At 38.8% G+C, this 17,038-nt stretch overlaps 1 protein-coding gene and 1 non-coding gene across 4 annotated transcripts in view; one reads left to right on the top strand and one right to left on the bottom strand.

The window, feature by feature from the left end:
- Window positions 1-12,315, bottom strand: part of LOC124126704 (enolase-phosphatase E1-like) — a 47,175-nt gene extending 34,860 nt beyond the window's left edge. For all 3 annotated transcript variants that reach the window (XM_046490210.2, XM_046490218.2, XM_046490226.2), the window contains exons 1-3: window positions 12,015-12,315; window positions 10,087-10,416; window positions 8,764-8,924 (exon numbers count right to left, since the gene is read on the bottom strand). In XM_046490210.2, coding sequence (XP_046346166.2) covers window positions 8,764-8,924; window positions 10,087-10,416; window positions 12,015-12,095 — 572 coding nt within the window. In that variant the 5' untranslated portion in view covers window positions 12,096-12,315. The remainder of the gene's footprint in view (window positions 1-8,763; window positions 8,925-10,086; window positions 10,417-12,014) is intronic.
- Window positions 12,316-12,782: 467 nt separating this feature from the next.
- On the top strand, window positions 12,783-15,933 carry LOC124126727. Its single transcript, XR_007218373.1, has 3 exons — window positions 12,783-12,807; window positions 14,195-14,310; window positions 15,909-15,933. It is a non-coding gene; the product is annotated as an uncharacterized LOC124126727 (transcript).
- Window positions 15,934-17,038: the final 1,105 nt, after the last annotated feature.

Genomic DNA, 17,038 nt, shown 5'->3' with positions numbered 1-17,038 from the left:
TTTGTCTGTGATAAGATACTCTATATTTATTGCAATGTCTATGCAATTTATTACACTAAATAACATAAAAGTAGAAGAATAGTTTAGAATGGATCAACATAAGGGCCAAACTGTATTAATGTGTAGAAAATTCACTTTATATTTAAGTCAGTTTGGCAAATAATTTCATTTAGATTTTTACAATGTATCCTGCTCAATTGTATCCATGTGAGGTGCGGTGGGGTAGCCTCGTGGTTAAAGTGTTCGGGTTCAATTCCCCACATGGGTACAATGTGTGAATCCAATTACTGGTTTCCTCTGCAGTGATATTGCTGGAATATTGCTAAAAGCAATGTAAAACAATACTCACTTAGAGTTTCCTTATGAGATGGATGTATGGGGTGAGATGTTAAATCTTTGTTTGAGATGACGTCACATCTGGTGTAGACAAACCTTTAGCTGAGGATTGAACACTAATCCAGGCATTTGGCACATGCTTACACCGAGACAAACAGCAAGCAGTGCCACCCAATCTACACCAGGTGCCACCCAATCTACACCAGATGCCATCCAATTCCCACCAGATGCCATCCTATCTACACCAGATGCCACCCAATCCACACCAGATGCCACCCAATCCACACCAGATGCCACCATGTCCACACCAGATGCCATCCAATCCACACCAGATGCCACCCAGTCCACACCAGATGCCACCCAATCCACACCAGATGCCACCCAGTCCACACCAGATGCCATCCAATCCACACCAGATGCCATCCAATCCACACCAGATGCCACTCAATCAACACCAGATGCCACCCAATCCACACCGGATGCCACCCAATCAACAGCTGATGCCACCCAATCAACACCAGATGCCATCCAATCCACACCAGATGCCACTCAATCAACACCAGATGCCACCCAATCCACACCGGATGCCACTCAATCAACAGCTGATGCCACCCAATCAACACCAGATGCCATCCAATCTATACACCAGATGCCACCCAATCCACACCCTATACTACCAATGAATACCAGACGCCACCAAATCTACACAAGATACCATCCATTCTACACCTGACACCACCCAATCCATACCATCCTATCCCAACTTTAAACACCTTGCACAACAGTTGACTAAACACAACAACGTGTGGATCAATTTTTAATTCCACAAGGTTACCCACCCTGGACATCTTCTGTTGCTTTGTTACTTTCAGTACTGACTGACTGTTCCGGTCATGAAGCATGAAGGGCACGTGGGGGGAGGGGGGACATCAGGTAAGTTCTTAAAGATCCAAGTAGTCCACCATGAACTGCACCTTGGCTGTGGGAGCAACCAGAGTGCAACGCTCATGTTTAGTGCACTATATGTACTGTATTCGATGTAATAAGCGCCCCGCTCTAATAAGCTGATTATAAGCTAATATTTGCTGATATATTGGCTAGTGAACAATACCAATTAGCACCCTTTCCGATTGATCTCTCGTATATAAACATTTCAGGCTGTAAGCATAAACCACAAAATTTACAATCTTTCAACTCAAAATAATATTCTAATAAGAGCCCCCTATTTCTAATTTTGAGAGTGCCCTGTGCCCTTATTACGTCTAATACGGTATTTACTTACACTACAAGACCCTTACATACCAGCATCCCCTAAGGTTTAAAACCCTTTCCATCTTACCATGAGCAGTTTCATAATCTGCATGGATATTACTGTGCTTGACCTCTGCTCTACAGGCGACCTCCCCCACTTGATGCCAAATGGAGCACGATATCAGATGCCACCCAATCCACACCAGATGCCATCCAATCCACACCAGATGCCACCCAATCCACACCAGATGCCATCCAATCTACACCAGATGCCATCCAATCTACACCAGATGCCACCCAAACTACGCCAGATGCCACCCAATCTACACAAGAATCCATCCAATCCATTCCAGATGCCATCCAATCCACACCAGATGCCATCCAATCCACACCAGATGCCATCCAATCTACACCAGATGCCATCCAATCTACACCAGATGCCACCCAATCCACACCGGATGCCACTCAATCAACAGCTGATGCCACCCAATCAACACCAGATGCCATCCATTCTATACACCAGATGCCACCCAATCCACACCCTATACTACCAATGAATACCAGATGCCACCAAATCTACACAAGATACCATCCATTCTACACCTGACACCACCCAATCCATACCATCCTATCCCCACTTTAAACACCTTGCACAACAGTCGACTAAACACAACAACGTGTGGATCAATTTTTAATTCCACCCTCAGTACTGAGTGACTGTTCCGGTCATGAAGCATGAAGGGCACTTGGGGGGGGGAAGGGGGGACATCAGGTAAGTTCTTAAAGATCCAAGAAGTCCACCATGAACTGCACCTTGGCTGTGGGAGCAACCAGAGTGCAACGCTCATGTTTAGTGCACTATATGTACTGTATTCGATGTAATAAGCGCCCCGCTCTAATAAGCGCCCACAGCGATATTAGCTGATATATTGGCTAGTGAACAATACCAATTAGCACCCTTTCCGATTGATCTCTCGTATATAAACATTTCAGGCTGTCAGCATAAACCACAAAATTTATCTTATTTCTTTTCACCAAAATAATATTCTAATAAGTGCCCTCTATTTCTAATTGTGAAAGTGCCCTGGGCACTTATTACGTCGAATACGGTAGTTTGAAAAGGCAGAAATACTTATCTGTGTGTGTGTATGTGCGTGTGTGCGCGAGTGCGTGTGTGTGTTTGTATGTATGTGTGACTCCTTGTACTGCTGATTTTATAGTGCTAGCCCACTGAGATATCACGCCACAGTTTAACATGAATACCCCACTGATACATAGTATACTGACTCCGAGCCAACCAGTCCTTGTTCTAGCCCCTTAAAGCCGAGCACTAGACAGAGTAACAAGTACCATCTTTTAACGTCTTTTGGTATGACTCAGCCTGTAATCGAAACCCAAGCCTCAACACTCACAGGCAGACACTCTACCACTAGACCACGGAGGCGGTCTCACGGCAGAGGCTCTACCACTAGACCACGGAGGCGGTCTCATGGCAGCGGCTCCACCACTAGACCACGGAGGCGGCCTCACAACAAGGTCCTAATTTCTTCCTTGATAAGCCTTAATGTCCTCATTGTGCCAGCATGTGGATCTGTCTAGTGAGTCACAACACAGCTGAATCAACACACACTTGAACTATGCTTACATAATGTGCTTGCCATTGAGGGATAAGACAACAGAGGTGAAAGCGTAACACCAGAGTAAAGAGTAGGAATGCCCAACACCACCATGTCTGTCCTTCCCCACCAAGCCACCCTGATCTGTGTTGTTCAGGACAGCTCCACTGATTCTTGGAAGCTCAATGCGGCATTGCATGTCAAGATTCACTTAATGTTTTCAGTTCTCTTTGACATACAGGAACACTGTCTCATGAACATACCTTCTCTTTTGTCAAAGCAATATTATTCCATTTCATTATGACTCAAGGGTATATATACATACAGTAAATATCATACTGGTGACAACCTATTCACACAGTCAGTTGTGAATACTCAGATCTATGGCAGATTATCATATCATATTAATCATTGGAAATTTCTGGAGCGCTAAATTTTGAATAGATTCATAAAGCGGCAGACATTTGATGATCAATGTTGTGATTTCTCTGGATTATTTTTTATCACTGCAGCTTTGGAACAGCATCGTCGGTTCAGGGATTGCATATATGTACTTTCTTAAAAACCTTCCCCGTAGTTTCATCGTAGAAATCATTTCCTAAGACCTTCCGCACCATCCTCTCATTTGCCAGAGTTGACAAAATCCTGAATCCACTTCGGATTCAGAGCCTTTACACAAGGAATGGCTTGGAATTTTAAAAATCATTTAACGATTCCATATTGATTTCTTCTTCTGCCGGCATGAATCTTAATTTTCTATGGTATCCGGCTCCATCATTTTCACCTGATCGCAGTGTCTTTTGGAAATAGACGTTTAACTTACATGATGTTATGACGGGCAAGGAATCGTGACATCATATAACAATTGAACTGATTATCCACAGATAAGACATCATTGCAAACATGACGTCATATAACAATGAGAAACTGCCACGGATCAGAGTCCTGCCATAGATGTGAGTCCTACATATATATGTCATGTCTACTAACACTTGTAACGCAAAACGCTACTGTAGCGACCTCCAGCAAAATCCAATATCGTCTTACACTAAACAAAGGCAGTAAGAGTGTACTCAGACACTGGATACAATCTATAAACAAACTGTTAACACAGGCAAATTGGTCTCATTACTTGATAGCATTATTACAAGTGAAATCTTATTCCAGTATAGTGAGGTGAGGTCAACACTAGCACAATGGCCACTGTGTCCGGAAAGTACTTGTGTCAACTTTAGACTGCCAACTTATGTACATCAACATCATCGATAAGAAATTAAAAAAGCGATTTCTGTAAAAGTGATCATATTTGCACCCCAATTTCTTTTATTCTCAACACTTACAATATGGACAATGGCAGTATGTGTGGTAGGAAGTTAGAAATATAGGATAAATATCTTTCCCTCTTTAAATGGCTCCATGGTTCAGTGGGTACTGCAAGGTCTTAAAGGAGGACTAGACCTGGAGCAATTTGGCAGACCAAGCAAAATTGATTCAAGTGAATCAAATGACACTTTGTCTTCTTTTAACTTAATTGGGTTTTTTATATTAATATTATATTTTGATGTGTGTCAACCTAGCTGCTACTAATTACCTACACACAGGGTGATAATGTCTCTGTTGCATACATGGCTCTAAATAGTGATGTCATGATCTCGGCTGGATATAGTCTGCATAGAGCATAGATCCCCTTTAAGAAGTTTAACCATGGGTTTATGTGTATTCTCCAACTATTTCGTTCGTTCGTTCGTTCGTTCATTCGTTCCGTTCGTTTCGTTTCATTTGTCCATCTGTACACCAATCCATTAATATATCATTCTGACATGGACTTTTGGCTTTATTTACCAATCTCCTTAAACATGAATATATTTGACTTGAGCATATCACTAAGAGTGAGTATCTAAGCAGGAGTGCAACATGCCTAATTTTAACTGTAATCAAAATTAATGTTATGAGGGCCCGCTAGGGGGATCTTGGGGGATGCTCCCCCAGAATTTTTTAGAAATAAGATGCTCTTAAACGCTATTTCCTGCATTTGGGGACTGTTTTGCTACATTTAATCGTAACAAATTTTGGTAATTTATTTATGTTAATGTTTTATTTTATACGTTTTTCCCCTCAACACATTTTCGACTTATATTCAGAAAACATTTATGATGAAATAAAACGAATCAATATTACTTTTGTGTGTCTTTACATGTTCATTCATAGTAGTTGATGGTTATTTATTTTCTACTCGAACTGACCTTATCATCATTGTAATGAAAATAATTGTGTGCATGTTTTTTTAGGTGCGAAAAACATTTTTGCTTTTTAAGGCGTAAGCAATTGCTTTCTGTTACAATGGTAGTTTCACCCCTGACAGGTACAAGGAGTGTACAGTCTTATGAACTACAGTATAATACTGTAATGGAAGAATAAGACTGGTAAATATGATCTAGTGTGAATTATTCCAAATGCAGTCACAAATTCATATCTCCAAAATATTCTAATTATTTTATCTTATTTGAAAGACGTTTAAACATACACTACTCTCATTACACAGTATTGAAATATTAAAGCTAATACAAAAATGTAGGGGACTAGTTATTTATATTTAAAACATGAGGATTGCAAAAATTTGAGTTGACAAAAACAAATTTCCTTCCCTTTATTATCATAAACAGACTTTGTATTATTGTATGGTTTTATGCCCCTTTTAGCAATATTCCAGCAACGTCACGATGGGGAACATGGGGTCTTCGGCATGGCAAGCGAACGCTTTAACCACTAGGCTACCCGACCACCCACATTGTTTTGAGAGGTAAAAGCTTTTTATGTATAGTAAAAAAGAAAAATTATAGTTTGTAATACACAACATTTCCAAGCCCCTAACAACAACAAAATGGGTGTTTCCAAACAAATCTATTCATCATAATATCTATTTAAAAAAACATGTTGATTTATACTTCATAGCACTTTTGACAGTTATAAAAACATGTTGATAACACTAGAGTGTGTGTTTATTTCACTTTCTGTAGTATCATATCATTATCAAGATTCTTAGATCTCTGGGATCAATAAATATGCACTGAAAAGTCAATATCTGCATTACCATATCAATGACATATTCTGATCACCAATATTGATCGCGCCGATGATCAATAAAATACTTGAAGATTACATCACCAGCTTGTCAACCAATGAATGGAACATGGCTAATGGAATAATCAACCTATGGTTTTTATGTCATTACTGGTTTTAATATGTCAATATTCACTGATACAATTTGTTAAAACTTGAAGAAAATTTAACATATGAGAAAATAAAGGGCAGAACAAAACGATTTAGAAACTGTATCAATATGTCTTCATATAAATCAACTCAGGCCTTACAATTTCATGTAGTTCTACAGATATTGCTAACCTGTGTAGATCCGGGGTAGAATAGGTCTTCAGCAACCAACGTTTGCTGTAAAAGGGGACCAGCTTGTTGTAAGAGGCGACTAACGGGATCGGGTGGTCAGGCTCGCTGACTTGGTTGATGCATGTCATCATATCAGCAATCCAGTGATTGACATTGATGCTCATGATGTCAGTCACTGGATTGTCTGGTCCAGACTCGATTATTTACAGTAAACAACAAATAAAAAAACAAACAAAACAGATATTGCTGCTTGCATTAGCTTCAGTCAAAAGAAATAAGAAAAAGTACTTGACTCATTATTTTTGTAAGTGTAATTAAGTGAAAAACAGGGCAGTTCAGATTTTTTGTTTTTCTTCATTAACTTATCTGAAACTGTTGTTCGTAACTATGGTCTCTGGATGTTGACATTTTAAGATTTTTTTCAATTTTGCTTCCTCTGTCTTGACATATTGAACAAGGAAATGAGAATAATAAACACAAACTTGGCCTGGCCACACAAGTAATTGAGACTTATTACCATGAGGAAAACCTACAGGACTAATCAGAAAATGATTTGAAAAAAACCATGAAAACAAAGAGCACCATAATGGGGAAATGTTGTCCCGAAGTCAAAGTAGCCATGGTAACAAGGTACTAAACAACCAAAAAATCTGCTATAATGATCCATCACATGTCTCGTACATATCGCAATGTACAACATACTTTATTAGTCAGCTGACTAAAAGGTTGGCAGCCATCAGCATAAAAACAAAATAAACATTACATGCAGATCAACAGATGGAAAAGCATAATTAATTTCCTTTCCCCTCTCTTACAATATGTTACATTGTTAATCACCATAGCAACGAAGAAAATAAACATTACCCTCCTCCATCTGACTAGGAATAAATCAAATCTGTCACATCTATACAGCCGCCATTGTTACTGAGACACACGGGTAGAAGCATATGCTGGACTGGTGTCTCAAGGAGAAAATAAACTTAGGAAATAAGTTAGGTGAAATTAATTCATTGATTGACAGAAGTGATCAATTTCCTTGCTGGTTTTCCATTGTTGTGCACAGAAGCTTTTAGGCAGGTAATAAGCCATGTTGCCATGTTGCAATGAACCAAGGTAATTGTGTGGTTGCCTTGGGGAGCTCTATACTGGGCCATTGTATTTGCTTGACTGAGACAGAAATTACGATGTCAGTTGGCATAAGTCAGACATAACCATTTAATGCATGTGTATCCAGTTACTTTTTCTCTTAAAATGGGAGAGTTGATAATTTACAAGACACACTGGTGGAGATTTCAATAATGCTGCAGTAAATCTTTTGTAATTGAGGCCAGACCGTTTAAAATTTGCTTTTTCCAATTTACTTCTAATAAATTGTTTAATACTGTGTTGGAATAAAAAAGATACTTTTTGGTTTTGTTTTATTGTTTATTTTTGAGAGTTAATCTCGGCTTGTGATGTTTTAAGTTACCCATCCAAAATAATTGTGCATTTACTGAAATTAGTTTCATGTAATCAGAGATTACTTAACAAGAAAATCACTTGAATATAGTTTTTGAATACAATTGCTCTCCAATTAACTTAGTGTTCATGTTTTTCTGCAGCAGTCAGCAATATTCCATCTGCGTCCTGGTTGCCTTATATAGTGAAGTCTGGTTCTGGCAAACCAGTGATTGATCATAGACACCACCATGGCTGTACAAACACAGTGACCCGTGAAGATCCGGGGTCTTCAGTAGCCATGCTTGCCGGCGACTATGCCTGTGAAGATCCGGGGTAGAACAGGTATTCAGAAACCCATGCTTGCCGTAAAAGGTGACTATGCTTGTCGTAAGAGGCAACTAATGGGATCGGGTGGTCAGACTCGCTGACTTGGTTGATGCATGTTATCAATCCCAATTGTGTGGAACGATGCTCATGATGTCAATCACTGGATTGTCTTGTCCAGACTTGATTGTTTACAGACCACCGTCATATAGCTGGAATATTGCTGAGTGCGGCATTAAACAACAAACAAACAAAACAAAAGACAGTGTTCTGTGACGACCTTGACAGGGGACATTCAGAGAACTTTCACACCACTTCTTTTCTAAGGACTGAAAAGATTCATTGTAATTAGACAACTATATAGAATGTTCCAGAACTGTATTAGAACTCTCACCTGGATCTAGACTTCAGATCACGGAGGTAAAAATCCAGGTCGCCACCTGGTTGAGAATGAGCATCAATCTCTACATCTTCTGGTTCTTGAGGTTGATGCACGAACTTCAAGAATGTTTTATTGCGTGGATCTGATACACTCGAGTTTTCTCTGTCATACTCCTGAAGAAAACAAAAACTGACATCTTGCTGATGTTCCAGAGTACATGTAAACACACCTACAGTGGCCTCCTGATTCTAAACTGTGTATCAGAATACAAGTATGTTTTATTATAGGATCAGGTGAGGTGAAATGGGGTTTAACGTCGCGTCCAAGATTATTGCACTTATATAGTGACGTGCATGTACGTGTGTGTGTTTGCTTGTACTAGTCCGGACTGATGACGATTTATAGTGCTAGCTCACTGAGATACCATGCCGCAGTTTAACATGAATACCACAACAAGTACCATCTTTTAACGTCTTTAGGTATGACGCGGTCGGGGATCGAACCCCGGACCTTCCGCTCTCCGGGCGGACGTTCTACCACTAGACCATGGAGGCGATCTATTATAGGGTCAACCATTTATAATGAAACACAGACATTTAAACCTATTGTATTAACAAAGATGAACGTCCCCAACAGATTGTGATGTTTTACGTTAAGCCATCCAAAATAATTGTGCATTTACTGAAATGAGTTTCATGTGATCAGAGATTACTTAACAAGAAAATTACTTGAATATTGTTTATGAATACAATTGCTCTCCAATTAACTTAGTATTCATGTTTTTCTGCAGCAGTCAGCAATATTCCAGCTGTATCCTGGCTGCCTTACATAGTCTGGTTCTGGCAAACCAGTGATTGATAGCATGAGCAATGATCCACGTCGACTATCTCAGAACAATGACATCAACCAAGTCACCTTTACCACCTGATCTCAAGGTCAGTTGACCCTCATGACAAACTTTAGGGTCTCGGGACCTACTTTCACCCGGAATCCTAACAGGTCTACCGGAATCCTTACAGGTCTACAAGTCTTTATAAAACAGTTGTATATGTTGTCATATCCTCCCCTTGAAGTTGTAAATTAGAAGTGGTTTCTAACACCCCTGACTCTGGCCATAAAGACACTACTATTAAATATATACTACCTATTTTTTAGTATGAATGAATTTTTAACTAAAATTACAATTGGTGTATTAAAACAATACAAAAATAAAAATAATTATCGAAAGAAAAAAATAATTAAAATGAAATACCAAAGAATAAAAATTTAAAAGAAAAAATAACCCCATTAATAATAAAGAATTAAATTGAACTAATGTTTGAATATACAACTGACCTCGCCTCCATACTGAAGTACAGACTTGCACAGCCTGTCTAGAGTTCCAAGTTTCAAACTCAGGTCAATCAGCTGCTTCCCTTTCTGTCTTCTGTGAAACCTCTGACTCGGAACATTTGTTTGTTCCGAATCATCCGGAGCTGTGAACAGTAACAATGCCCCTTTCCGAGTCAGGAATGTTTTGGGAAGGTCCAGTTTCCCATCACAGTTTTGGAACCTGATTCCACAGTTTCCAGGGGCTGTGGCGGGCACCGAGTTTGGTGCTCTTGGAGAAACTGTAATCCCATGACGATGGGGTCTCGTGGATCCTGCTGTTTGGGGCAAGATATTCTGAAAATATTAGATACAAAGTATACCATTTTAAGGCCACACTGACAGATATTGTTTCCATATCCATGATCACAGTACAAAAAGATATGATCATCCTAAAAATGCATCCCAACCCTTTCAAGTGCCTGTCCATTATTTTAAATTTTTTTCCTCTTCAAAAATGTGAAACTAGAATAAAAACAATGAATTATGAAAATTACAAATATCAATATCTGTACCACAAAATAATTATCAAGCCACCTTACACCACCATGAATAAAAGTTAAAACACATCTGTGACGTCATTCTATTGTTAGAACGCTCCATTATTTTTCAGGAATGGAGAGTTGTTTGTCAACCATACATTATCTTGAACCAACATTTGAATTAATTTCCACTTCCCGAAAACATGTGTCGCCAGTGGGATTCGAACCCGCATCGTTTGAATCGGGAGCGTGTAATGATCAACCTCAGCTACGGCGGTACATGAATGTATGGATGGTAAATTAACTATTAAATATTTTCATAATTTTGCATAGTGCTTAAAAGCTCAAAATAATATGCATATAATTTGGGTTAGAGCAGAATATATATATATCCTTGTTCGGGGCTCTATATTTCCTAATATTCCCGTCAGCATGTATTATCAATGTCCAAGTAATTGATAAGTACTAGTTTAGAACCCAACGAAATTAATAAGAGCTGTGTACCATGCATTGTAAATGTCAGTTCACGACGGAGGTTGGCGCATGTGCAACAGCGGCAGAAACGCATTCCTCGTGCATCACACAAGGGCCACTCATGCAGTAAAAATACAGACAACAAAGGGTTCTGTTTTATTTTTCAAATATTATCCACAACAGAATATTATGCCAAAGTGTAAAAGTAGGGATGTATTTTAAGTAGGGGAATATCCTCGTAACTCTCCATTCCTTAACTATAATGGGCCTCTGTTCCATCTTTTTTTAGGAATGGAGAGTTCCCCTCTACGTAATAGCTTTCTCAAATGTTTGTATTATGTGTCATGAGCCTTTAGAATAAGGCCTCCAAAAAATACTAGGTTGAGTGTAATGAAGCAGGAATTACACATTGGATTTAACAAACTCATATGTGATGGTACTGCTACAAGTGCTATCTGCGATTACACTATAAAATAATATTTCTTCCAGGAACAACTTCTAAATGTAGATATACATAGTGAGTAATTATATGAATGGAAATGTAGTGATTTTGTACCCAAAAAAATTTGTACTCTAAATTTCCTATAAATAATATATGTATTTTACAGATAATATATTTGTTCATTTGAGTATTTTGTCAAAATAACTACCTTTAAGGAGAATGATATATGCTTCAATGCCTGCATTAAAAAAAATATAACACAAAAAACTATAATTTGTTTTATCTCATTTCTCTAAAAAACAGTACTTCTTTAAAATAATGAAATCTTCAACAAGCATATACTTCTTCAAAATAATCAATTACCTTTTTTCTAGTGCTCTTTAATATAAAATAATTCTCAGAGGCAAAAGGGAACTGAAATATATTGGTAAAAATAAAGACATTAATAACGATAAAACAAAAAAGAAAACATTTTATATAATCGATATGAGACTTACTGTAGTTTCTTTTGTAAGGGTCAGATCAATGTCCCCATTCCACGACCCGTATCCCTTTGCTAGAGAACTAAGCACTGACATTGCCTCCTAAAATCCTAAAATCAAACCCTCACATAAGAAGGTTTAGATTTCAGGCACTTGTTTCACTATAAGCTGTCAACATCATGAAGCAAAAGTTCCCAAATCCAGGCAACTGCCATCTTACACAGTAGACTTGTTGACACTTGAGTGTTCTCCAGGGACAACGGTTTAGAAGACTCTCGCGCGGATCTTTCTCCAATAGTGTTCACGACAAGAATGATATATCACTTCATTCAGTGCAATCACTTTCAGTGGGACACCTCAAGGCTTACACCCCCCATATATGCATTGGACTGTCCCAATACTTTATGTCTGCGGTTTTATGTGTATTATTGATTATACATTATTCCAAAGTGTTATGTTTACTCATAAGAAACCTTAACGTTTCTGTAAATGTTTTATAATCGGGTAATGTCCTACTTACCATACACCCCCATTAATAATGTTTACATCATATTGGAATAGTCCAGAATTAAAAGCGCATGCGTGCCATTGAGACACGTACTTCCGGGTTAATCGTCAAAATGGTGAGTACGGGCACTTGTTATGTGTTCCGAATCCACAGTAATCGCGCTGTGTGTGATGTTTATTTCAACTGACAACTACTGCATTACATAGAATATTAATGTCTTTATGTTCTGCCTACAATATTTTCATATTTTAGGCCGTTTTCTCTGTTTTTGCAAGAAGATGTGCCACGTATCCCTAGCCGGTACCCTTCTTCCGGTTAAACATAAACATTACTATTTTCACGAAAAATATCAAAACGAATATATTTCAACAATCAGTTGGCGAACGCACACTTACAAGTACATTTCTAAGCAATTGCAGCGCTATTATATTGCAAATTTAAGGTGTATGATATCCTAAATGTGGAAATCAGTCCAGGTTCACCATTTCACACAGATTCTGTTCGTGGATAAGTATAAAAATTCTAGCTGTCAGAACGTTTTCTGCAGCAATAGAAATTTTAGTAGGATGAAATTGTGAAGAATTTCCGAATTGATGCGTCCATATAATAGTTGACTAAAAATATTTTAACGTGATCCATTCACAGTTGCTTATGTGCATATGTTGTGTCCACGTATTATCACCCTCGTATGCTGATAGGCAAAAACGTGGACTAGTCCTCAGTTGGATGTCTTTGATATTAGAGAAACTGCCTTGTGATAGATGACTAGAGCATATATCTATCACTGTTTCACTGAAATTCTATCACAAGTGATAGGACCCGTGAAGATTCAGGGTAGAATAGGTCTTCAGCAACCCATGCTTGCCGTAAAAGGTGACTATGCTTGTCCCAAGAGGCAGTTAAGGGGATCAGGTGGTCAGGCTTGCTGACTTGGTTAATGCATCATTTTTACATGTCATTTATCTAAATTGCATGGATTGATGCTCATGATGTCAATCACTGGATCGTCTGTTCTAGACTCGATTATTTACAGACTGCAGTCATATAGCTGGAATATGACTGAGTGTGGCGTTAAAGAACAAACAAACAAAATCACTAGTGATAGACTCCCAATCAAGAGCCCTTGATAAGCTTTTGTATTCAAGCTGAAATGAACTTTTAGCTGGAATATTACGATTGTTGGTTGGTTTGTTGTTTTACGTCGCACTCAGCAATATTCCAGCTATATGACGTCTAATATTACGACTGAAGAAGGAAGTCATTAGGGAACCACTTCTAGGCATTCCCAGTTGTTTTTTTAGAAGCTATGCAACAATGTGATATGAGTATTGATAATTATGATAAACATACTGTGTTTTCAATGTAGAGCTAGGTTACTTGTAGCTTTAAGTAGATAAATTGATATGATTACCTTATTTAAAAAACCAATATTGTACATTGTGGATGACAGTCAGCATTTTAAAAAAATGAACTGGTCTGAAACACTGGCAACAAATAGTGTTATTACCGTACATGTATATAATAATGATATCTTTTAAGACTCAACTGTTGTTGTTTCTACTGATGTTGGGTTGGTTTTTTTTGACATCATGCATGTTGCAATATTCTCAGCTAAACTTACTTTTGGCAGTTCATGACTGTCTTGTCAGGTTTGAGTGTTGGGTCATGAAATTTCCGTGTGTTTCAGTCTGCCGCCCTGGAGTCTATGAGCCGCTATGTCAGCCCCATCAACCCGGCTGTGTTTCCCCATCTCACCATTGTCCTGCTGGGGATTGGCATCTTCTTCATGGCCTGGTTCTTTGTGTATCCTTGGTGTGTCGTTGCGAATATTGTGAAAACGGGGTGAAAGTGACCTATTAATTAGCACAGGATTCAGAAGTTCCGATTGAAATAATGAATTACCGTATTTGACGTAATAAGCGCCCCGCTCTAATAAGCTCCCACGGCGATATTTACTAATATATTGGCCAGTGAACAATCCTAATTAGCACCCCTTCCGATTGATCAATGTACACAAGACTTATTTATTCGCGTATAATATGCACTCATGTGTTATATGCACACTTAATTATGGGCAATTAAATTCTGGAAAAATATATCTGTCGAATATAAACATTTCAGGCTGTCAGCATAAAGCACAAAATTTATCTTTTAACTTGTTTGTTTTCACTAAAATTATATTCTAATAAGAGCCCCCTATTTCTAATTTTGAGAGCGCCCTGGGCCCTTATTACGTCGAATACGGTATATGCCTTATTACTAACAAACACACCTAAACTAACCTGTCTATCTATGTAATCTCTCTCTCTTTTCTGAAATTTTTAATGTACACATAGTCTACTACTTGGTTCTAAAACTATGACATCTTGAGACTTGCATCAGTGCCAGACTAGGGGTGTTCAAGGTCACTAGATTCACCATTGGTATGGCGGTTACAAACAGAATTGATTCACATTTAGTGATATATCATATATTTCTGATCATGCTGACAATGGAGGAAAACCCAGTAAACCTAATGGTCGGCCAGCTTAGTCAAAGGGAGGTAACCCATAGCAGTCAAATGGTTATGCATGTTTGAGGCAGTGTACCAATTGTTGACAATATAGTTGCAATGTTATGTCACACATGATCATAAGTGGTGTAATGATACAGTGGGGTCGCGATACGATGTGTATCCGGATACTCTGGCCACGATACGATGCGTATCCTGATATGGTACTTTTATTTCCCAAGTGGATGCTCTTTCTTTAGCAGGTGAATAACAACCCTGAGGCATTTGTTCTTAGATTTCAGAGATTAAAGATGGGATATTGTAGGGCAGAAACATATTGGCTAGAGGTCAGTGTGAATGTTAGGCCATTTATGTTCCCGGTAGATTAAGATTCCAGGGTAGAAAAGGTCTTCAGCAACCCATGCTTGCCGTAAAAGGTGACTATGCTTGTCGCAAAAGGCGACTAACGGGATCGGGTGGTCAGGCTCGCTGACTTGGTTGATGCATGTCATAGATCCCAATTGCCCGGATTGATGCTCATGATATCAATCACTGGTTTGTCTGGTCCAGACTCGATTATTTACAGACCGCTGTCATATAGCTTGAATATTGCTGAGTGCGGTGTTAAACAACAAACCAACAACAACAACATTTATGTTCAACCATGAAATACTAGAGAATCTGTGTAAGCTGTTTGTTGGAACAGTTTCTTATTTTCCACATGTATTTATGCCAATATAGTGCAATGTATCATATGAAATGCGATACAGGTGTTGTAAATTGATGTATTGTAACATGAGCATGTATCACGAAACAATACTGTATCAAAGCACCATAATCATGATAACGATCAGGTATGAAGATTTATCATAATATGATCATGCTTTTTGAATTCCTTAGCTTGTGTCAGATACGAGGTGACATCAACTAAGTTTACACGTGATATCTACAAGGAGCTTCTAGTGTCTTTATTTGCCTCAGTGTTTATGGGCTTTGGAGTGCTCTTTCTGCTGCTCTGGGTCGGCATATACATCTAGCATCGGTAAGTGATGAAGTACACAATGTCTATGTCCCCAAAAGAGCTGATACACCATACAAGGCTTATGCTTGTACCTTACTTGAACACGCAACACTGAACCCCTTCAATTTCTGTACATCACCTCAATATCCAGATCTCCAACATGGTGTAGTGGATACAGCATCTTCGGGAGAGCAAAAGAAAGAATTCCGAAAGACAATAAATATGTGGTTCTCGTCACACTGCCTGGCTCTCAGCATTGAGGGGATAAAACAAGGGCTGGTTGACTCGGAGTCTGAGTGGAGTATCCATGTTAAAATTCAGCATGGCATCTCAGTGGGCTAGCAATAGCCACTGGCTCATGAAACCCGCTTGCTTGCTGAAAAGGCGACTATGCTTGTCATAAGAGACAACTAACAGGATCGGTTGGTCAGGCTCGCTGACTTGGTTGATGCATGTCATCTATCCCAATTGTGCGGATCGATGCTCATGTTGTCAATCACTGGATTGTCCGGTCCAGACTAGATTACTTACAGAGCGCCGTCATATAGCTGGAATTTTGCTGAATGCGGTGTTCAACAACAAACAAAGCAATAGCCACTAAAACCACCATTGGTCACAACCAGTGCAGTGCGCGCAGACATGCCAAAAAAATGGTATATAAGTGCAATAATCTTGAACCCCATTTCAACTCAGTTGGCAAGTGTATTGCTATGGCAATTGTATTTGAATTTCCAAAATTCACCATAGTCCTATTTTTTTTTAATGAAATGTCCATTTTGTTTTGAAGGTAATGTCACTGTCTGTTACAGAGCGCTGTCCAAGAGGCCATCAATCATATAGTGTTGGAGGGAGCTACTGCAGCCGCAGCCACACATTGTACATATTCAATAGTAAAATATTCATTTGGTGTAACTCTCTGCTTATGTCTTTGTTTATGCTGCTTGTCTCAGTGATCCACAACCTACACTTTACAAAACTGGGTATTGTTGACTAACAATCTCTTCTAATAGGAGTGCATG

Source organism: Haliotis rufescens, unplaced genomic scaffold (genome assembly GCF_023055435.1).
Source record: "Haliotis rufescens isolate VD_foot unplaced genomic scaffold, xgHalRufe1.0.p SCAF_5, whole genome shotgun sequence".
NCBI lineage: Eukaryota > Metazoa > Mollusca > Gastropoda > Lepetellida > Haliotidae > Haliotis > Haliotis rufescens.
Note: the sequence above shows the minus strand (reverse complement) of the source record. Positions and strands in the feature narration are given on the sequence as shown.